Here is a 24,219-nt window from a genome sequence, read left to right as displayed (position 1 = left end):
TTCAAACATAAAAAACAAATGAAAACAACCATTCCTAAATAAGCCACAAAAATAAAACCTTTCACTCAACTACTAAATATATACAATATTATCTCTTTTTACTCCTCCGTCTGTCCCTTTCAGTCTCAGCTAATGGTGTCATATTTCACCCTATCTCCCAAACTAGAAACTTCCTTATCTCTTCTCCCTTTTCTAACTGGTTTTCAAGGTCAGAAATTTATCAAATTTCTGAGTGAGCTTTTCTCTTCACTCCCACAGCTATTGCTTTAGTTTTGGGTCTACTGTCTTTCTTAAACTACTATAGCTAGTCTGTCTACAGTCTTTCTCCACTCCAGATGGCAAATTATAGTCCACAAACATTTTCTGAGCATCTACTATGTGTCTGGCCTTGGAAACATAAAGAGAAATATGACACCAGTCCCTATACTCAAGAAATTTGAGTATACTCAAATTTACTCAAATTTCTTGAGTATACTCACACTACAGCATCAGTCCCACCATTAAAAACTTCTCTTTGACTCATACAACTCAATAACAAAAGAAAAACCAAATGATCCAATCAAAAGATGGGCAGTGGTCTATGGCCATGCCACCCTGAACGTGCACAATCTTGTCTGATCTCAGAAGCTAAGCAGGGTTGGGCCTGGTTAGTACTTGAACAGAAGACTACCTAGGAATACCAGGTGCTGTAGGCATTAAAAAAAAAAGATGGGTAGAGGACCTGAACAGACACTTCTCCATATAGGACATATAAATGGCTTACAAACATATGAAAAGATGCTCAACATTGCTAGTTATTAGGCAAATGCAAATCAAAACCACAATGAGATACCATCTCACACCTTTTAGAACAGCTATAATCAACAGGACAAGTAATAACAAATGTTGGAGAGGATGTAGAGAAAAAGGAACCCTCATATACTGCTGGTGAGGCTGCAAATTGGTACAGCCACTATGGAAAACAGTATGGAGGTTCCTCAAAAAACTAAGAATTGATCTACCATATAATACCATATAAATACTCTACTGGGTATTTACCTCAAAAACTTGAAAACCCGTATCCAAAAAGATATTTGATGTTCATAGCAGCATTATTCACAGTGGCCAGGACATGGAAGCAACCAAAGTGTCCTACGATAGATGACTGGCTAAAGAAGTTGTGGTACATATATACAATGGAATATTACTCAGCCATAAGAAGAGATGAAATACTGCCATTTGCGACAACATGGATAGACCTCGAGATAATCATGGTAAGCGAAATAAGCCAGACAGAAAAGATTGAAAATCACATAATATGTGGAATATAAACCTAAAAGCAACAAATGAACAGAACAGAGACTCATGGACATGGACTATAGACTAGTGGTTGCCAGAGGGTAGGGAGTGGGAGGAGGGGAGAGGTAGACAGGGTAAAGGGGGTCAAATATGTGGTGACAGAAAGAAATCTACAGGAGGTGAACACACAGTGTAAATACGCCTTACTATTAAAAAAAATTACATCTCTCACTTGGTGTTACAAAAAAAAAAACTTCTCTTTGTTGCCAATAGAATTAAGTTCAAACTCTTTAAGGAGGCATATAGGGCTCTTTGCCATCTGGCCTGAACTCACCTTTCTAGCCATCTCTCTCACTATTCTCTTCAATTTAGTCTCTCCTAAGCTCCAGCCACACTGAACTTCGCACAGATCTCTGAAAATTCCATTGCCTCCACTTTACATATGCTATATTTTCATCCTGAACACCCTCTCTTGCCTCTTACCATTGGCCTGGGAAAATTTATCCAGCCTTTGAAACACAGCTCTTAATCATTACCCTCCTTTGAGGCTTTCCCAGACTCCCCTACTTAGTTCTTCAGGTTGCAGTTCCCACAGTACTGTTTATAGCTCTAATACAGTAGTCACTGTGATGCATTATAATTTATGTTTTTATATATATATATATGTGTGTGTGTGTGTGTGTGTGTGTGTGTGTGTGTGTGTGTGTGTGTTTATTTGAGCCAAACTGGTGACTATGCCAGGGAACAAGATCTCAAAAGCTCCAGAAAGGACAGTTTTGCAGCTTCTTTTATGCATTTGAAATGTAAGGAAGATTACATGGTGGTGGGAGAAAGCAAGGCAGGGATTGCATTACAAAATATTTAACAAGATTACATGTTATCTTGAGGATTAATATCCCCTTGAGAGGTATTACTTCTGGTATTTCAAAAGTGTGTTAATCTAGATGCACAAGAATCTACTTACTTATTACCTTTTTTATAAGACAATTCCTGAAGGCCAGGAATAATATTGCTCTGCAGTATCAGGCATTGGTAGGCTTTATATTCCAAATATTTTAAAAAATTAATTTCTTAGCATTTGGTCTTTTCTTATTTTCATCCAAATGATAATACATAGCCCTTATTTCTTAGAAAAGGGAGCATCAAAAAAATTTAGGGTGAACTACTAAAAAAATCAGAAAAAAAGGAAGACCCCTTAACTTTGAAACCAATCCTATTTCTCCATTATTCCATTTTATACTAAGTTATTCTGAAAGATGCTGAACAAAATGGTGTTAACATTCCTCCAAAATCTAATGTCTGAATGTAACATAACCTTCTGATCACTTCCTACAATATACAATGGAAAGAGCACAATGAAATGTTTACTTACAGCAGTTACGCAACAACTATAATACATTCTCCTTCATGAAATCCATGAAATTAAAACTTTACCACCTGATTTCCTCTGATCTTAGAGACTATTGCTAATTTACATAGAAATAAGCACATACCACTCTTTTTACAGTCTCATTTTCTATAATATAAACTCCACATGTATATATATCGGTAAAGTTTGGGGTGCAAGACCATTTTTAAGATTTCAATACATTTTACTTAAACATGTAAATTACCTTTTTAAAGCCTCTTCCTTCACCTAGATCTGTTCATGTTTTTGTCTACGCATAGTTAGATACTGATAGAAAAACTCAGAATATGAAAAAGCTTGATACAAGTGATACAGTCGTTTTTAACTCTTTCCATTATTGTTAAACCAGACTGATAGGGTATGCTTCTAAATTGTGGGAAGATAATGATAGCATCAGAGATCATCAAGTAATTTAAATTGCTATGGGATGTATATATTTAGCTAGATCATTAAGTCTCCTTTAAACTTTATAATCAATTTCTGATCCCCTATACTTAGAACAGATTACTACTTTGCCCGTTTTTTTATTTGCCTTACAAATACAAAACTAACAACCTTTAAGTTATCTCATTAGAACTCACTCATAAAACTAGATTGTTCTCATCTGTTATAATTTAACTTTTTAAAATATTGCTTAAAAATATTTCAATCTATAAAGTTCTTTTTTGCTATTAGTGACTGTGGACACATTTAAATTCAGTCCTCAGAAAAAATATCAGAAAGTAGATGCTACAATTTAACTGACAAAACGTTTCTGCATTCCTTCAATTTAAAAAGTTGGCCTCAGAATTTTTCTCTTAGGAGACTTAGTATTTAATTTGTGAAATGGCATCTGATACTCGCCAAGTATATTCTAATGTCTGCCAATTCAGGTTACAGATTTATCTCCCTAAAGCCCTTACACTATAACTTACACGTTTCAATCTAGATTTTGGCCCTTCTCACAAAATCTTGTTAGCGAATTTGAAAAAATAAAAAAAGCTTGGTACAACTTGGGTCCTCACCAGCCACTGGTTGAAATAACATACAAAGGCATGGATAAACCTAATAGTAAGCCAGTGTCTGCATAACTTCTGGGTGAGAAACCCCTTGAAATATGTCCTACGGAGGAAGTAAACTATGAATTACGGTGCAATAGGTCTGAATTTTCAAAAGTTTCTTGTGTGAAAAGCAGGTTTTCCCACAGAACCTCTTTTGATGAGAAAATACCAGTTATTTAGGGTTGCAGTCTTTTCAATTCTACTTTCAATTCAGTTCCTCCATTTTCAGTGCACCTTATACATTGTAACCAGATTATTCTAGAACATGAGAGTGTTACTCCCCTTCAAAAAACTTTCAATAGCTTCCCACTATCAGAGCAATAAATTTAAAACAATTAGTCTGATATTCAGTGCCACCATTGTTTGGTTGTAACCCACTTTCAAAACCTTATCTTGAATTAGTCCTCTTCCTCTTTTACGCTCCCATTACTTTTTGTACTTCCATTATCCTGATTTATGTATTTTATTTCTCCCAACAGGCTGTAGGATCCTTAGAATCAGTATTTGAAAGCTGGGTTTTAACCTTTTTAACAAGATTTGAGCATTGGGTCCAATGTCCGTAGTTTCAAAGCATAAACGCTAAGTCCTTAAAGCTGAATAGGAACCCCCCACTTTTTCCAAATTGTTTTATGGCACTTTCCATAAATCTCCTTTGTATTCTAACTAGAGATGCATTGGTATATTTCTCCCTTACTGCATTGTTAAACGCGGCCTCCTGGAGCAGGGAGATAGTTTTCTCTTGGTTACTACGCCCCACCGCCCCCCTTCAATGCAGCCTAACCCAGTGCCTTGCACAAAGACACTTCGAGAGATCGGCTGAAAATAGATGGGGAACACTTTTTCCCAAATGATGTGCCTGAAGACACCGAGTGTTCTAGTCTCAATTGCCACAAACCTAAACTCTCCACTTAAATAACCTTCCTGTCTTATCTGCAGCACTAATCTCTCAAAGCAGGGGCAAATGTTTGCCCCAAATGGCAAACGTTCCTCTTCAGACAAAAGACTTCCAATTTCCGCTGCTCCTGTACAGGGTTTCCAACGTTCAGAAAAACGGCGAGGTGAACCCAGGCCCTCAATTATGAAGTTAGTTCTTTTCCGCAAATATCACCATTACAGGCGCCCTTTTCACATCTTTTTGCGGCGGAACGTTTCTTCAGTGGGCTGGTTTGTTCTCTTAAGAGTAACCAACCCCCGTTTCACTTTCCAGGCCATTCCGATTCTGTGAGCCCTCCACCTCGGCTTTCCTCCCGCTGTCAACACAGCCGTCTCCCGGGGAGATCGCTCAAGGCGCGTGGCCAGGCGGTTAGGCGCCAACGGTTTTCTAACGCGAGGGGGAGCGCGGGAGGAGTGGCGGGAACAAGTAGGGGCTGCAGGGAGCCAGCGAAGGGCGGGGCCAGCGCCAGGAAGGATCGCGAAGGAGCTGGGAGGCCCCGCCCTTTCCGTAGATATCTCTAGAAAGCCGCGCAGGAGCCCGAAAACAAAGAGTGCGCAGGCGCGACGGCAGGGCCCGGGCATTTTGCTGCGTCACCAGCCGCCGCCCGGCCTCACCAGCCCTCGCTCGCACGCACGCACGTTCATCCTCCGTCCTCGCGCCCCTTTTCCTACACTTTCCTCTTCTCTCCGACCAGAGGAGCCGCTCTCTCCGCGCGGTGCATTCTGGGGACCGAGCTCAATCCCGCCGCCGTCGCCTGAGAAGCGAGAAGAGGCCGCATCGGGGAGAAAACGCCGGAGTCGCCGCCGGAGAGGAGTCGATTGCCCAGCAGCTGCCGCCGGAGAGGCCCTCCCACTCGTTCACCCGTCCCCCTGCCCCGTTCACGATGTGAGTGCGACACGCCGCCGAGAGAAGGTCGCCCCGCAAGGAGGCCGAGGCTGCGCTGGGGTCGGCCTTTCCCCTCCCCCGCTTTCGGCCCCTCGGCTTTCTCCCCTCAGTGGTGGCAATCGTTCTTGCCTGGGGGTGGGAGGTTCAGTATCCTCCATTCGGTTACCGTTGGCGGGCGGAGGACATTTTTCCTCTAGATGTCCACTTCCCCCACCTCTAAACCGTCCTTCAGCTTCCCGGTCCCGGAAATCCCACTTTTCCCCCTTTGGCAGACTGGGTTAGTCCTAACTCTCCGGAACTTAGCCTGGGGCTTTAATCTCCTGTGAGCTCTTTGCCTTGCGGCGCTCTGGAGGCGTGGACCCTCTTGGATCGCCACTTCGTTTCTTGGACAGTCTGGTTCTGCCGCTCTGCGATGCCGGCTTTAGGCTCTGGGCCAAGTGCACCTGTAGTGGGTGCTACCAGAGGCTGGTGGTGGCTCCTTGTAGAGCACCACGCGGCCCTCGGCCGAGAGCGACAGGAACTGCTAGGCAACAACTGGAGGGAGGCCGAAACATCACCACCACCACTTTCGAGTGTCGTGATTTCTGTAGTGCGGGTCTTTCCAGGCCTCCTCCTAACTTAGGTCTCTCGAAGGGTATGAAGGTGGCCGGATCTCTCAGCCATGTCCCTGGCAGCTAAGAGTTAGTTACCATTGACCAGGTAGTTCTGCACGTGTGTTAGACGGAAGATACTTGTGGACATTTTCTGTCTTAAGTATTAAACTTGAGGCGAGGTTTCATTATCCTATTTTAATTTAAAGATGAAATAGGTATATAATTGCCTTCTTGTTGTCTTAAAGAGCTAAATTTGTTTACGTGGAGGTAACTATAGGTTCTTTAGCAATCTTAGTTCTATGATAAAGAAAAACTTTAGTGATTTTAACCGAATAAGAATTCTTGGCGCTGCCATTTCCAGGCCTTACAGTCTTCTCAGGAAAACCTTTACTTTTTCAAATGCGAGAAATGTCAGTTTTATAGTTTTTTTGGTATCAGCTGTTCGCTGAAAGTTACGTACGGAGAGCATTTGAAGGGGAACAATTTTTATTCCTATAAGAAGTAATGCACTTTCAAGGGCTTACTTAACAAAATAATAACATTGACGATGAGTATATTAGGCTAGAATTCTAAATGAAAAGGATTCCAGTTGTTGGAGAACAAGCCTCGGGGCGAACGCGTGTATTTACTGTAAAAGGGCTGTATTAGAATTTTAGGATTTTTCGCCCCTCAAAAGTGGTGTCTAGTAAAGGTTTTAATGTATGTAAAATAGCTTTTGTTTTTCCCTTTGAAATGTCTATTCTAAATAATGTAGGATTGTCAATCTTAAAATATCTATGAGTACAAAATGAGTTCTCAGAGCATTACCAACTTTTAATAGACTAATGTAGCCAAACAAAATGTCTTTTCACGAAGAAATACCATGTCAGTATGTTTTGAAATAAACACTTTCAAGAAGTCACATAAAATAGTTAAAATAGATAAGAAACTTTATGTAGATAGATTAAGAACTCAAATGAAAAATATTCCAAAAAGCCATCCATCCGTAATTACAAGAATGCTCCTTTTAAAATGAGTAAAGAGAATGAGATAAATCTCATTCTCTTTAAAATATTCAGTATATGCCACCTTGTAAATTCTTTACAGGATCTTAATGGACTAATGACTTGAATGAATTTACAATATGAATGTTACGAGTAAGTAGTGATTTCCTAGGTAAATTTCTTTTAATTAGGTTTTTAAAAGTTTTTTTTTTTTTCTAGTTTACTGAGAGTTGTCAATCTCACCTATCTTGGAGAAGGCTGGGATTTTAAGGCCTTCCATTTAAGACCTCTACCAACTCCCGCCCCCCCCTCCCCACCCCCACAGGGTGTCTAGGGAAGACAGTGCTACTTTTTTAAACTAGCTTTTGTAATTGGTTCTGGTTCTAAATTGGACCCAGTAACAATAAATACAGAGTAAAATGCTTTATTAGTTTGGAGCTATTTGAAGTCATTGTTTCTGGTGTCTTGTAATTAAATTAATAAACTGTTCAGAAACATACGGTGACTATCTCTTAACATTGGTTAAAATCTTATTTACTTTGCCATCATCCCTCTTTGTCAGATTGAGTCCCCAAAATAAAATTATCAGTCTTTAGTCTCCAAAACAATTTGTAATAGTGAGCATATGGTATATGGTTAATTTTTGTAAGTTAAGGAAGAGTAACTGATGTTGGCCTTTGTTAAATGTTGATTTTCCTAACCACTGTAACTTGGCAACTGGGTTTTCTTTTTTTCTGTGCTTAGTTAGACTTTAACTAGAAGGCAGTAGAAACTGGAATTGAGAAATCACTTGAGTGCAGACCAGTATGTACTGCATTGTTAATTAAGATTCTTCTGTTTGATTTTATTTTTTCAGTTTTAAAACCTAGAAGCTATATAATTTTAGGATCTTGGTTAGTGAGTTGTCAGTTTTCAGGAAAATATACATTTGTAGTATCAGCTGTTTCAAATCAGCCTAGCTCTTAAATGCTTTTTTAATCTGACTTTATATTTTATGTGAGTTCTTAAATTGAGAGTTGTTGGATCTAGTGTAAATTTTTACAGAAATAGGAAGGTTGTCATAAACTTTTTATTTGCTTTGTAGATTGGCAGTGATAGATTTTAAATTGAGGCTGACTTCTGTACTTCCCCAGGACATCTTTGAACTTTTGGTTTTCCAGGAAAATGCCAATTAACCTTGAGCAATATTTTCTCCCCCGTGTTATATTCGAAAGGCAAATAAAATTTGCTGTTATGGATTTTCTGTACAATAGTTTTTCATACGTAGCCATATTTATTGCTAAAAAGTGTTTATGTCAGGGCCCTTTTCAACTCAGTATGTTTAATTTGTGTATTGAAAGCATCTAAGTCATAAAGATGTTTAACAATTTTTAATATTAAATTTCAGTATCTAGTTCTTCAAATATTCATGGAGTGCTAATTAGTACAAGGGGCTCTCCCAAATAGGATTGGAAATCAGCATTTGATAGGCTTATTTTTCCACTTAAAAGAATTATTTTTCAGGTAGTCTTTTTATTTTCAAATAAAAAACCATGTCTCTCTAGTTCAATCTTATTATCTAAACTACTGCTTCTGTTAGCCTGTACTACTTCTTGACGTATGGTAGTGAAGCTCTGACTGAAATTTGTAATGGAAGCAATAAGAGATCTTATTTGAGTTTTAATTTGAAGAAAAAATTATCTGCTTTGGGAATGTTAAAAGGATATATGCACAAAAATGGGAATGTGGGAAGGTCATAGAGTAGCTTGGAAGAAAGTCATTAAGTTTGAGGGGGCTAACTTTAAGAACAGCTTTCACCTTATATTTTAGAGTAGGAATTATCAAATAAAGGAACTAGTACAGAGCTTCACTACCACTTTTTGTTCACACCTTCATGTCTTCGTAGTTTTTTTGTTTGTTTGTTTTTAAATGGGGCTGCTAGGCCAAAAGGAGTAACCTAGCAGTTCTGCTTATTAGATAGTTAGGTCCACAGAACTTAGGTAGTTTGTTTTAACAGCTTAGTAACTCCTTGAAAAATGAATACACATAAATTGAAAGAAAAATGTAGTTTCTTATATAACCATGGTTACTAATGGAATGTGTAAAGAAAAATGTAGTTTCTTATATAACCATGGTTACTGATGGAATGTGTGTGCCTTTTGGGCACTATATAACTTTTTATACCTTGAAATCAGACTGGCTCCTTACATCTGTTCTCCACTGATTTTTTTAAATCATAGCAGCCACCAAAAATCCAGCTTTGCAAAGATGCAACCTAATGTAGTGCATGCATTCTACTGTTAACTGAACCACTTGATAATTTTGCTTGAAGTTGAGTATCACTGAATTCCTCTCAAATTTAAAATATTCTGTGGCCACCCTGTAAGTTTCTCCATAGTGCCCCAGTGCACCTTTCCGCATAATTTAGAAACCACAGGGGCTAGCATGTGTATTTAGGTTACCTTTACAGAAAGTTTTACATAGTAGTACAACTGACATACAGAAGATCTGAAAATAAGAGGCAAAGAATGTGTGTATGAGAGAATTTGGTGTGAGACATTTATAGGCAGGGTTTTTGATAATATTAAGGAAAAACAGCCTGGCCTATGAACCTGGAACTACTTTTTCCTTTTCTGTAACAGAATTTTCATGTTTCCATATCATTCCTCACTTAGTACAAACTGAAATGCATTTACTAGTTTCCTAATTCTCTTTTGTAAATGAAAAAAATTATCTACTTTGGAGATGTGATACATTTAGTTAAAAAATCAGTGATTTTGAACTTAACTTTTTTTTACTACTGACTTTATTTTCTTGGTTTTAATGAGTTTTATTTGTCTATAACCTTTGATATTTAAAGATACTTTGGAACGTGTAAAATATTAGAGAATCCTGTCTTTAAGAAGCTTTTCACTTACTAGAAGTATTGTTAGCTTATTTCGAAACCTAGAAGATAGTTTCTCCATTATTAAGCTATAGTAAAAAGTTAGTCTTCTGATTCCTATTTTATTTTAGAATTCAAAGTAATCTTTAGACAAATATGCTCCATTAAGAATGAACTCATAAGGGGACTATCATTAATTACTTCTGAATAAAGTATGTGATGTTGTGTACTATTAAAGACTATCTTAATGTTCTCCAATATCTTACAAATTTAAAAATATCTGGTACTTTTCAAAGTACTAAGCCAAAGAGTGTTATCTTACGATGTCTCACCTGTTTATACATTAAGAAAGAAATCATAGCTAATAATGGACCTGATCTCATTACCCTTATATTTCTTAGATGATTTTTGGACTAAATTTCATCTAACTTGAATATAAGCTTAAGGGTAGGGATTGTCTATTTTGTTGATCGCTGTATCTCCAGAACAATTCCTGGCAAAACATTCAAACTCAGTGTATTTTAGTGGATGTGGTTCTATAGTGTAGTGGTTAGCACGTCTACTTTACACGCAGAAGGTCCTGGGTTCGCACCCCAGTGGAGCCACAGTCCATGGTCACGGCCAGGCCACCTTGAACAAGCCCAGTGTCTGATCTCAGAAGCTAAGCAGGGTCGGGCCTGGTTAGTACTTGGATGGGAGACCACCTAGGAAGACCAGGTGCTGTAGGCTTAAATAATAACAATAAAAAGAATTTAAAAAAAATAAATGTATTTTAGCTATAAATCTTGGCTGCATCAGGTGCTTGACCATGGTGAGGGGGTAAGGACTAACTAGGGTCTTCTACTATTGGTCCTGTGTTCTGCTAGATGATATATTCAGTCACATTTAAGTATATTTCGTATAGCTTGCTGGGCAGTAGTTGAAAGATAAAAGTTGGTGAGCTCCACCTACAAGTTAGATCTCTGATTTTATATCTATTAATTGAGGCTTTCCATATTTTGAGAAATCTGGAGAAGTACCCTATCAGAATATACCCTCAAAGTACATTTGACTTGTTTGTGAGCCCTTTTTTTGAGAATGTTTTTTTTTTGTGTGTGGGAATATTTAGTTTATTCGTTATGTTTTGGTCAGACTGATGTTTCTCTTACCTGTGGATGATTACCGTTGGTTCCCCTTTAACTAATTCTGCCTTTCTTCGCCTCTCGCCAATTTTTTTTAAAATCTAAAGAAGTTGGCTTTTCGGTCAAAATTAATTCTTTTTCCTCACTTTTTTATGTTTGATTAATTTCTGTATGAGGCCATTAATTGAAGATAAAACTTATCTTTAAAATATTTGCCTGTTTCATCATAAAGAATGTTAATTAGCACATCCTCGTATCACATTTTGCAGTCCTTTAAATACTTTTACAAAAGCAGAGCGTTTTTATTGAACGGTCATGATTGCTGTTTTCTCCAGTACGTTTGTCTGTGTGTTGAGGAACCTAATATTTTGTGACCAAATAATAGTATCCTATTTTTTCCAATGATTCAGAGCAAGGGTTGAAATATTAACAATTGTTAATAAACCAATCTGATTGAAATCACAACAGATTAAAGATTTCTGGGGGGAAATATGCTAAAATAATATGGAATTTGGTGAAATGAGTACATAATATATAGATCCCCTGAGGTTGATCTAAATCATGTATTTCAGGGAGCCAAATTTGAATTATGGTATTAACTAAGATTTGTAGACCTCTCACTTGAATACTAATAATTTTTAATTTGCTAAATTCTCATGTATGGACCAAGATTTTTCATATTTTCTGTGTGATGGTCCAGAATACCTGCTTATAAAAACTTTTGAACTTTGGAATTTCTGAGAGAAAAAAAGGATTTGGAGTTTTGACCATAGTGATGTTTATAGAGAGAGACTAATCATATGCTGTAGAATTCTATTGTGTATAGAATGTTCTCTTTTTGAGATTTCCAGAGTTCTAGAGGGATGGTAGCTGCAGCTTTTTTTAACTACCCGGTTACAGAATAAAGTAATTTTTTCATTGTCTCCAGGGACAACTGTGACCTAGCCCTAATGTGGTTTTTCAACCTTAAGCTTTATGAACTAAACCCAAATTAAGTATAAATATGCCTGTTCATAAAAGGCTTGAGATGTTTTGTCTTTTACAACTCAGTGTGCCTTGCACATAGTAAACTGTCAAAAGAATTGCAGTAACTGGGAAATTTTCCTTCGCAGGTTTTTTTCCATTTAGCTTTGCTGGTTTAGTTTTTTGAGGCTCCTGTAACTACCACAGACTGGGAAGTTTATAAACAGCAGAAATAATATTGCTCACAGTTCTGGAGGCTGGAAGTCTAAGATCTAGGCACCAGCATGGTCATCTTCTGGTGAAGGGGCCCTCTTCTTGATTCATAGCTCCTTGTGATGTTTTCACGGCTGTGAATAGGAGCTAGGGATCTCTTCTGGAGTCTCTTATAAGGCACTAATCCCATTCATAAGAGCTCTACTCTCATAACCTAAGCATCTCCCAAAGTCCTCACCTTCTAATACTGTAACACACTGAGCATTATGATTTCAACATATGAATTTTGGGGCAGTGCTCTCAGACCATTGCACTGGTGCATCCATTTTTTAAAGTGAGGAATGCTTGTAATTGTCTACAAGCTAAAGCCCACCAGATTCTAGAATATTAAAAATGGTATTTGGGAACCATAATATGGTTTCTACTCTATAGTTTTAAAATAAACGAAGAAATTTTAGTCAAAACTATAGAGGAAATTTTAGTTTATTCAAAATTTAATTGCTTGAATTAATACAGTCCTAATGTGGAACTTTAAAGTTCTTGGCAGAAGAGCTTGGAATGTCCCACTGGGGGTTTTGGGCGGGGGAATATTGTTTTAAGTTGTGTATTATTTACCTAATGTATGCTGAAGTAGAAAGTTTTTGCATCTGTAGGCATGTTATTTTTAAAATGAATTAACAGACTTGCACAGTAGTTACGAATTTTGCCAGTGTTAGTCTAAAGCTAGAGGTAAATCCATCATAATTAGTTTAGGAGTTAAATCAGTCCTTTGAGTTAATTGGAGAAAAAGAATTGTAGTAATCCTCGTTGAAGATGAAAAGCGAATTCATAAATATTTGATTTCCCTTTCAAATGAGTGAATATATGTTTATTACTGGTTTAGGTTGTGTAGGGTGTCTCCCCTTATATTTTTGATGGTTTAGATTAAGGTCACTTAGAGATATTAGGCTTTGCTGGGCACAAATATGTACGTCACATTCTTGTTTTTACTCTTTAAAAATGTGAAAACCATTTTTGGCTTCCAGGTTTAGATCATTTAATTTGTTTTTATTATCCGCAATGATTATTAGTTTGCTAAAGCTGCCGTAACAAAGTACCAGAGACTGGGTGAAGTTAACTTAAATGGAAGTTTATTTCTTCACAATTCTCAAGGGCGTTAGTCCAGGATCGAGGGTGTCAGCAGGATTGGTGTCTTCTGAGGCCTTAGCTTTCCTTAGATTGCAGATGGCTGCCTTCTCCTGTGCCTTCATAGGGTCTTCTCTCTGTATTTGTGCCCTGATCTCTTACAAGGACACCAGTCATATTGGATTATGGCCCATCCTGACACCTCACTTTATCTTAATTACCTTTTTAAAGACAGTCTCTCCAAATACAGTCACATTCTGAGGTGCTGTGGGTTTAGGACTTAAACATATGAATTTGGCAGGGAGACACAACTCAGCCCATGATAATGATTTAACTATGGATTACTTACTGTGAATTTTAAGAAAAAAGATTCTCTTCTGGTTCCAAAGTCCTTACTATGAACAGAAACTGAAGAGCTTATATACTCGTTTTTTTTATATAGTCATTGTAATAACCAGGTCACCATTAGTGTGCTCCTTCTTCATTACCATAAGCTCTTTATATGCAACTTGACATTTACAAAGTAGACAGTACTGTTAAATATCTTCAGATTATGTTAAATGTGGCTACAAAAGCATTTACCAGAATTTATCGAAATAGCCATTTGTAAAACAGATTGGGAGAAGAATAATTAATCAGGTTAATTATTTTTAGCTCGTTATGTATTTTTTTCAAACACAAAAAGTAGAATGCTAAAATCCTCATGCACCCATTATTCAGCTTCAGCCATTATCGTCACAGGGTCTTTCTTGATTTTTATCTACTCCCTCCCCATTGTCCAATGGATTTTATTTTGAAGTTAATCCCAGACCTAGTGCTTTAAAATAAGGACCATCTAAAATCTGGATACCTGTGGCAACAAGTAAGTGCTATTGACCAACAGTTTTTGAAATTGTAGATTAATGGTGATTAGACAGTTATAGCCAGATTTTGTGAGCTGTAATTGTCGCAGTCTTTGTTTTCTTTTGTGTCTTAATTGAATGGAAAATTTGATTTTCTTGCTTTTTAAATTTTTAAATAATACAATGTCACAGACTGAGTTGCTCCAAAGGAAGAAAGCATTTCATGCCAAAATCATTTAATATCATTTTTTAAAAAGTATTATGAATATAATCTCTCCATCGACCTATCTTCCAGATTCAACCCTTAGCAGACCTTTGCCACATTGCTTTATAGCCCTTTTTCCTTTCTGAAGTATTTTAAAGCAAACCCCCATATACTTTAGTTTTCATCTCAAACAGACATTTTTTTGTAAAAACAATGCCTTTCACGGCTAACAACCAACAGTAATTTCCATAACACCTAATACCCTGTTCATAGCCAGATCTCCACAATTTCAGTAATCTTTTTTATGTTTAGTTTAAATCGAGATGCAGACCAGATTCACAGATTTCACTTGTTTGATAACTCCTAGGTTTCTTAATCTAGATCAGTTCCCCCCTACTCCTCTATACCATTGATCTAAGAAACAGTATTCTGGATTTGTTGCTTCCTTGTGCCACGTGTTCCTTTTACTCATATTTCCTGTAGACTGGAATTAAATCTACTGTGGAATGTATCATGTTGCATCAGATTAGGATGTATATGTTTGGTTGTCCCACTTTTAGTGATGCTAAGATCGTAAATTCTTTATCGGCTGTTCATCTAGTCATTGTTGATAGTTTCATCCATTGATGATCACTGCCAAATCAGTTTAAGGGCTGCAAAATAGTAACTTTCCCCCCTCATGTTTTAACTGTACACTAAAGCTGGAATTCTGTACTGAAGTTTCCTTGATGAACTGATCCTGTTCAGTTATCATGAATAAAGGTTCATAAAGAGAAAAAAGGGAAAATGCCTAATTCTTTCTCTTTAAATGCCAATTTGTAAAGGAGTGGAGCTGTAGCATTTTCTGGTGATCTCTAAAATTATAGGTAGTTCTTCTTATATATTTTTTTAACCCGTATAAACTCAGTTTTAATATTCATTGTATTTGAATCAATTTGCAGCCATTCTGATGCTCAAAATCCTATTGGCCTAGATGAGAGACCCTAATTGTTGCCTCTCGTTTTGGCTGATCTCATTGTCCTTATAAGCCTCATTTGTACAAGAAATCCCAAGGTCATCTATATTTCCCACCTCAGGCTGAGGTCAGCCATTTCTCTGTAGAAATCCTGGTTTCTTTTAGTCGGAAATAGTATTTTGGCACTGGTGTGTTTATTGCCTCCAGATTGTTATTGTTAGTGCTTTTTAAGACTAGACTATCTGGTCGCTTCAGTTTGAAAGTCATTTAAAATTTTAATTATTAAGTTAGATGTTTTCTGTTAAAGATAGAATATGTTACCACATATTGAGAATATTGTTTGGGCAAGAAAATGAGTAGAAATAATGTGTGGCGTATTGTGTGACCTATTCATAAAACTCCTAAAATTGTTTGTTAACTATATTAACAAACTAACATTAGAAGTTGTGATTCCTTAGTCCACAGAAGTTTGGTTAAACATTTTTTTCAGAGTCATTTAAAAATCCCTTGTTTTTTTTGTTTGTTTTAAATTTGCCAGTAGGCGCCTAAAGAAAATAGCTTTATTTACCCTTGCTGATTTGCTGATATTTAGACTTTGGAAACTTTTAACCTATTTATTAACCTATTAAACTTTTGGAAATTTTTAACCTATTTCAGATATGACATCAGTGTTCCAGAGTAGTGACTGGTAAAGTTTAACAATTGTAAAAATGTTGATGAACAGCTGGTCGCAACTTTTATTTGCTGCTACTCCTTAGGGTTGGGAACATGAGAGCTTGGAAACAACAATTCCTATCAGTTGAGTTGATTTATGAAGTATTTGAACATACAATTACTAATATTTTAAAACTTTATTGAAATAATCTTAGATTTACAGAAAAGTTAACAAAAATACAAAGAATTCCTATATAGCCAATAACTAATTTTAAGATTATCAAAACATCACGTCCTTATTTTTTCTAAAATTGAAACAATTGAGAATGATGTGATTCTCCTTCCTTTCCTCATTGTCTTTCTGGCTCATTCTTTAGAGGCAAACGTAGTTCATTTATATGCGTGTGAATTCCTCTAGGAATTATGCATATGCAAATATTTAACTTATCTAAAGATTACAAAGGAAAATTTTAAAGTATTTACTACATATAGTTTTTGTCTACTGTTAATCAACTATATTTTGCAGTATTTGCTTCTAGCCATTTTTTAGTAATTTTAATGGATGAGTAAGAGATCTCTAGGCAGCTGACATTATGAAGAGAGGTAATACTGTATTGCAGGGGACAGCAGCAGATGAATAATAAGGAAAAGGCAAATACTCCAGGTTGCTTCTAGTGTAGCATGTATTTGATACGTGTATAGATGAATGGTGAGGCTGTAAAGAAGTTTAGTTTTTAATCTGACGTCATTATTTAGAATCATAAAAGTTTGTTAGATTTGTCTGCCCAGAAAAAAAAAAGCAAGTTTGCTTTATATAGTCAGAAATAAGTTGTAGGTGAGAATTATTTTGAGAACAAATACTGTTATTTATCATACTTTTAAATTCTCCCCAAAGTTCCTAGCATTGTAAGTAAAAATGTTGAATACTATATTTCACTTGACGGTGGATTAGCTCTGTCTCATTTTTTAATTCTGTGAAGTTGAGTTTTAGGAGCAGACCCTGAAATGTGTGGCACATAAATTTTGACAGGGCAACCTAAATCGTTAACCCTACTGAGCGATGTTTGTTTTATTTTTAAATCCTTTTTATTACAAAGTAAGTATCATTGTGTTTTAACCTGCAATGTAGCTGTTAGAGTAAATATGTAGTTTCTATTAGAAATTGTAATTAACTGACTCAAAATAATGCTCTAATGGAATAGAGAAATATGTTGTTTGTATGCTAAATATTGGAGGTTATGTAAGTGTTCAGTTAATGGATTCTAGCTTAACTTTGTCTAATTTTATCTATTTGTAGGCAGCCTGCTTCTGCAAAGTGGTACGATCGAAGGGACTATGTCTTCATTGAATTTTGTGTTGAGGACAGTAAAGATGTTAATGTAAATTTTGAAAAATCCAAACTTACTTTCAGGTAAATTAACATTTTATATCATTGCATAAAAAAGCTTATTCCAGACAACAATAACTTTGGCTTACTTGTTTTGTGTTTTCACTGAAATTACTATACTAATCTTTATCTCTTTGAAGAGCCTCATTTTTAATTTTTTTTTTTACACAGCTGTCTTGGAGGAAGTGATAATTTTAAACATTTAAATGAAATTGATCTTTTTCACTGTATTGATCCAAATGTAAGTAGTTGTGATGCTTTAATCCTGCTTTAAATCATGAGGAAATGGACATACTTCAAGTACTTTCTTTTTTTAGCAGTAAGACTAATTCTATTTTTCTTAATAGTTTGCAGAGCTAACTAGGGACATTTATGTTTTGTAGTATGTTCCCCCTTCTAACTACTTATACACATTTCATCATCACTGTTTGGACTCAATAATCTGGAGGCTTGTCTTATCTAAGCATAACTATTCTTTAAACTATTCTGTGATTATACCATTTAGTTAATTTTTAAAAGGTTTATTTTATTCACTTTGTGGTAGGTAGAAAAAATGGTCTTTTGCAATTGGATAGCTTAGGAAATTTTTAGTAGGGGATGTTTCTTTCAAAGTTTAGGGAAAGATTAGACAGGAGTGGTGAGGAATGACAAGCTACTTTCTATCTTATAGTGATAGTGGAGAGATAATTTAGCGCTTATTAAATTTTTTTACTATATTCATGCTCCTAATTTAGCGCTTTTTAAATTTTTTTTTAGGATTCCAAGCATAAAAGAACAGACAGATCAATTTTATGTTGTTTACGAAAAGGAGAATCTGGGCAGTCATGGCCAAGGTTAACAAAAGAAAGGGCAAAGGTAGGTTTCTTTTTCTTTTTTTGAAAGTTTAATAATTTTATTTTAAGTACTAAAAATACATTGGTATCAGGAACATAGTATTTTTGTTTCATAGCTAAGTACGGTTACAGCTTTTTGTTCTATATGTTTTTTTCTACTTAAGGATTTATTAGTTTTAACTTAAAGCCAGGTGTGGTCAGAACAAGATCAATCACTAGTTGATGCAGAATCTTTTGCATTTAAAAGGTAGACTTTGCTTACAAGCTTTTAGAAATTACTCACATATCGCACAGGAGCTGAGCATATTTTGGTGCCACTAAACAAATTAAGTTAATCAGGTATCAGCATAGTTCCTAATAAATTTTTATTTTAAAAAGTGGGTTTGTTTAACAACTGAAAGAAGCTTCATGAAACTGTATTTACTATTACTGCATATGATTTCACTGTGATTTTTCTAGTCTACATTTTTGTGTGTGTGCTGATGCCATGGCTCACTAGTGGGTATGAACCCACAGGTCAAAAAAATGTAGTCTTAAGGTACATGCCAATGAGTGCAAAGTTAACCTAATCATAAGATTATGTTTGTATTGGTCTATAGCTTAATTGGCTTAGTGTGGACTTCAATAATTGGAAAGACTGGGAAGATGATTCAGATGAAGACATGTCTAATTTTGATCGTTTCTCTGAGGTAAGTTCTTTTAAATGCATTCTTCTCCCTCCCTCCCAATACATTTCTATGTAGTCAATTTAATTTGGTTTCAAAGAAACTACTGGTATTTAAGACCTGAATTACTTTGAAGGCCAGTGTGCAGTTAAACCAAATAACATCTTAACAATGGTCATTTAATCCTGAAGTTTAACATTCTTTTATAATTTTTAAAAAATTAATGTTAAGTTCTAAAGTTGACGTATAAAGACAAAAATAAACCATACAGTCGATCTTGTAACACAGCTAGTTTTTATTCTAGCACTGCAACAGATTTTTTAGGAGCATGAATATAGTAATTGGCTTGCATTTTGGAGCCATGTAATGTGAACATAAATCTTTAAATAAAAGAGTCGTGGTGAGATGTGCACGATGAGTGGTGTGTAGGGATATTTTAGTTTGCCAAATCGAGGAGTGGGTTTAAGCCTATACCAAGATGGCACCCAAAAATACATTGCCATGACCAAAGAAAAGAAATCATTGATTTCCTTTTAAGTAGAATAGATTTTATCAAATGTACTGCAGTATAGCTAATTTGAAAAGAGAACATTGGGTTATAAGTTGAAGATATGCCCATGAAATCCATTTCTTATTGCAATTTGAAAATTTACTTGATTATATTTTTGAAAATGAGTTAAAAGAAGTATGTTTCCAGCTTCATGTATACAACTGCTTATTTAATATCTCACATGGTTCTGGCACCTTTAATTTCGAAAGCAGGAAGGGAGGATATGGTGGTATTCATGTGATTCTCAACTGTACTATTTCTTAACTGTAGTAATTGTTGCCACCATTTACCCAGTTGTATAAATTACACCTTTTTAATACTGCCTTTTTCTATCCAATATAATATTAATTACTTTGTTGTTCATTTTACCTCCTAAATAGCTCTTGAATGTGTTCAGTTCAATTTTTGTTGCCATTGTAACCTCAGCACTTAGATTGTGCATGGCACATTTTGAGCATTTTTCCTCCTCAAAGAAACTTATGGTTTTCAACATGGCCTTCAGATGTAGGGAAACTTTACTCTAGGTACTCATATTATTCAAGATTAGATAACAGTTTTTATACTGAGGGATTTAACTAGGTGTCTGACTCTATAAAGTCCAGGTAAGCCTACTTACTTTTTTTTTTAATGCCTACAACACCTGGTATTCCTAGGTGGTCTCCTATCCAAGTACTAATGGCCCAACCCTGCTTAGCTTCCGAGATCAAACGAAATCGGGCATGTTCAGAGTGTCTTGGCCGTAGACAGCATATATTTTTGAAGTTTTTGATTTTTGTTTACAAAGTTATATATGGTTCTGTAAATATTTCAGTGCTTAAAAATTTAAATGTTACAGAAAAGTTGTAACTTGGAGAGATCCAAGTCTTTCCCCATCTGATAATTGTTGCATCTTTGGCTGTTTGTACCTCTAAATAATACTTACTTGCTTTATGATCAGAAACAACTAAAGATGGAAATTTAGTACTTCATGTAAGTATATTCTGTTGTTAGTCTGAATTTATTGTAAATATGCAAGGGTAATTACATATACAAGGTTTTTCCCCACAGTGTGTACTTTTTCTTTCAAGAATTATGTTTATTTTCTGTTCTTAACTTAGTTATCTGCTGCTTAGTCTTTGATACAATGTTCAGGCCTTTTATACAAACTAATCATCCGGAGAGATGATTATTTTAAATTGTTTATTGGTTCTTGACAATATTTAAAACTATGATGATGATATCATTCACATGTCAGTTAGCTTAGGATATAAAACTTTACATCTACGAGTGAATTCTAGTCTTTTCTTTAGCTATCAGAGTTAACCGCTATGCAGGATTTAGGTATTTAATGTCTACATCATACATAGATACCTTGCTGGGTGAATTTTAATAACTTCACTTTTCTTTGATGAGAACTTAGTTTTAACTTTTGCATAAGTTTTCTCAATTTTATGTAATTACATATAGTCTACCTTTTCTAGAAAGGAAAGTACTTAATGTTTATTTTGCTTTTTTTTTATTGGTGGAAATCTATGGCAGACTTAAGGTTTATTCTGGAGCGTGCAACCTAATAATCAGGGCTTGTTTTAACATTTTTTAAACTAATTTTTACACTTCAAATAGATGATGAACAACATGGGTGGTGATGAGGATGTAGATTTACCAGAAGTAGATGGAGCAGATGATGTAAGTCTATTAAATTATTTTCTCTGTTTACTTAAATAGTAAGAAACAATGTATTTACAGGTTGTTTGATATAGATTCAAGATTGCTTTTTTTTTTTTTGGCCACTTCTAGATGTTTTTCCCCCCCTAAAAAATATGGAGAAAAGCAGTTTTTTAAATGTGCCCTTTTTTGAGGCTTGCATACCTACTAGGAAACTGGTGTCTCATGGACCATTCTTAAAGAGACCAGAGTTCAAAAGAATCATTGCATAGAGACATCATATGCCTTACTCAATTAAGAGTGAGTTTAGGGTTATTTTGGCAAAGAAAGTTAAACAGGTTTTACAACAGGAATGGTCAGGGATTATAGTATGCAGATGGATGTTGTGAATCTAAAAGGATACATTGGACCACTCTTAGCACTCTCCTACCCCACCCCCTCCTGCTACCCCCTGCCCACATCCCCTTAACATCTTTCAGAAAGTTGTTCAGTATAGTTTGGAAAATATTTAGACAATTCAGCAGCTATGATTAGAATTCATTGTCTTCTATCAGTCTAGTAGTCTTCATATTGAACCATTTTCTTTCACTGAATGTCAAAAGAAAAGAGAAACCATTTTATACCAAGATTCGGGCTAGTAGATAGGGATTTAAAAGGTGTATTCAGTTCTTGCCAAAAGGCACACATTTTCCTCAGCTGTACATCTGCTCATCTTAAGTAAATTCATTCTTAATTGATTAAATTCACAAGCTTGCTATAACTACGTATCTTTGCTGCTTTAGTGAAAAGTACCGTGTTTCAACTTTTTAAGGCAAACTTTAGTTAGCAGAGGAATGTTTGATTAGCTTGCTAACTTTTTTTTATTTCCCCTTCTGCAGGATTCACAAGACAGTGATGATGAAAGTAAGTGTGTTTGTAAAAAGTATGTTTTACACAGTGATATTTCAAATCAAAAACCTAACTCAAAATAGAGAAGTTAACTTTACTGTTTTAAGAAGAAAAATGATTATTTCTTAATGGTCTCTAATAAATAGCTAAAGCAGAAATTTGAATGATTCGAGATTCAAATTCAAAAAATGACAACCAATTAATTTGCTAGGAAAGTATTTAACTCTGTTGCTGGCTGTTTTTCCTCTAAGACTTTGAAGTTGGTAGATCATTTCCTTGTACTTCATACTAATCTTTTAAAAATCTTCGCAGAAATGCCAGATCTGGAGTAAGGAATGTTGTCGTCACCGGATTTTGAGAGAGAAAAATAACTTCTGCAAGATTTCAGAATTGAGAGAATTCCTGAGTTGATAGCTCTAAAGGCAGTTGCTGTATTTGCCTCCTTTAACCCATTTTTCAACCTGTTTGTTTTCTTAAAGGCTTCACTAAGGGTTGATATATACCATTGTATGGGGCAGTTTTAAGTCAGCTAAGGCAGTAACCTTATGCATGAACATTTCCCAGACTTTCACGACACTGTTGTTAAGGTCCTAGGCGATTGATACAACAGTTGTGATAAATAAAAAACATTTCATCTAAGTCTCCTGTACTTTATAACATAGATACTGACACGATAGGAAGCTTTTGGCTTACAGAAAGATAACTGAGTTTTAGATTTTAGAACATGGACTCAAACTGGCCGAAACAAATTGGTTGTACTGTAAACTGATAACCTGTTATTCCTCTGGTATATTCTTCAGGATTGTTCCACTAAAGTTTTATTTTTCAAAAAAATTGACTTCACATTATTGTACATAAGTGACCACTTGTCAGTGTTCCAGATATATCTTAGCTAAAACTAGTGAATGCCCTAACTTAGATGGTTTTTGAAGCCTGTACATTTGGTATTGTTTGACCCTTAAACTTTTACATCTCTTAGCATGGAGGACGAAGAAAGGCTGTACATTGTTGCTTGAGATTCTGTACATTTAGACCAAATTTGTATTTGCACTGTCAGTATGGCATACGAGTGAAAAAAATGTTAATACACTATTGGATTTTTTTAATTTCTTTTTTTGATTCAGCTTGTACCAGGCTGGAAACCTCAATTTATGTTCATGACAGTGGGGATTTTTTTAATGTCTACATTCTTTCTAATAAACTGTTGGAAGACTTCTTGGCTGTCCTTTTAAGTGTCTGGTTTACTGTAATTTCATGTATTACCATTTACTGGAATGGAGTTATTTTTACTTGAGGAAGAATTGGGACTATTTCTGTTTGAAAAAAGAGGCTTGCTATAATGTCAGAGGAAACCTTTTAAAAGTGGATCTGTAATAGAAAATTGTAGTTGCACTCCACAGGAGTAGTTGGAAAAGAAAAGTGTTGTGATTTGATTGAAATAAAACTAAATGTGTTGTCCTCCTAAATCTTTGAGCTTCTGCATTTTGGCAGTGTTTTATTCCCTCCAGCTTCTGTGTAATTGTCAGAGCATAAAAATGCTTCGGATTTCAGTACTTTGTCAGGCATTAAGGACCTGTGTTACAGGCAGTGTCAGGTGCTGGGGATACAAATTATTAATTTAATCCTTCAGGTAATTGCTGTGCTCAGGGAGCTCACAGGCTAGGCAAGGGAACAAACATTGGACAAAAACTTTGTAGAGTGAAGTGTGGTAATAGATACTGATAGGGTATCATGGAGATTTAGAAAGGAAAAGTACCTTTTATCTTTCTGCTGTTAAGTGTATATGACTGTTCAGAATGATATTCAAAACCATATTATTGAAATGCTACAACCAAAAAATTTTTAACTTTCCAGGGGCCCTAGGCAAAACATTTAATATTCAACTGTTATGTTAGAGTTAACTTAGGTTCTGGACCTATTAAGGGAATGTAATTTCCTTAAAGCCCTAGAGTTTTCCACATTGGGAAGTATGTTTGAACTTCTGTACTTCTAAAAAATTATTTTAAACACGGTTTCCTTTCTTTGGAGCATGCCAAAGGTATGACTGATAAGTAGCATAGTTTTTAGCTTCTGGGGAAATTTAAAAGCTTAAAAACCCTACTGTTTTTTATTTCATTCTCTTGAAAACTTTTTTGGGGGTGCAGGTCAAACCATTTTATTGAGGGGTTTTGGGGGAGGACTGAAGGGCTG

At 35.6% G+C, this 24,219-nt stretch overlaps 1 protein-coding gene and 2 pseudogenes across 1 annotated transcript; 2 read left to right on the top strand and 1 right to left on the bottom strand.

The window, feature by feature from the left end:
* The first annotated feature begins 576 nt into the window (after nucleotides 1-576).
* On the top strand, nucleotides 577-695 carry LOC120605115 (uncharacterized; annotated as a pseudogene).
* A 4,525-nt stretch (nucleotides 696-5,220) lies between these two features.
* Nucleotides 5,221-23,495, top strand: PTGES3 (prostaglandin E synthase 3). Its single transcript, XM_039865732.1, has 8 exons — nucleotides 5,221-5,545; nucleotides 17,360-17,473; nucleotides 17,621-17,690; nucleotides 18,206-18,304; nucleotides 18,882-18,971; nucleotides 21,100-21,162; nucleotides 22,020-22,044; nucleotides 22,342-23,495. Coding segments are annotated over exons 1-8 (483 nt in total). The 5' UTR covers nucleotides 5,221-5,543; the 3' UTR covers nucleotides 22,362-23,495.
* On the bottom strand, nucleotides 20,126-20,242 carry LOC120605132 (uncharacterized; annotated as a pseudogene).
* Nucleotides 23,496-24,219: the final 724 nt, after the last annotated feature.

The sequence above is a fragment of the Pteropus medius genome, unplaced genomic scaffold (genome assembly GCF_902729225.1).
Source record: "Pteropus medius unplaced genomic scaffold, Ma_sr-lr_union100, whole genome shotgun sequence".
Classification (NCBI taxonomy): Eukaryota; Metazoa; Chordata; class Mammalia; order Chiroptera; family Pteropodidae; genus Pteropus; species Pteropus medius.
Note: the sequence above shows the minus strand (reverse complement) of the source record. Positions and strands in the feature narration are given on the sequence as shown.

Bases quoted from the DNA above. Each gene is read 5' to 3' on its own strand.
- PTGES3 (XM_039865732.1), top strand. The intron at 18,305-18,881 runs GTAGGTTTCTTT...ATTGGTCTATAG, and splicing joins TAACAAAAGAAAGGGCAAAG to CTTAATTGGCTTAGTGTGGA. The intron at 18,972-21,099 runs GTAAGTTCTTTT...CACTTCAAATAG, and splicing joins ATTTTGATCGTTTCTCTGAG to ATGATGAACAACATGGGTGG.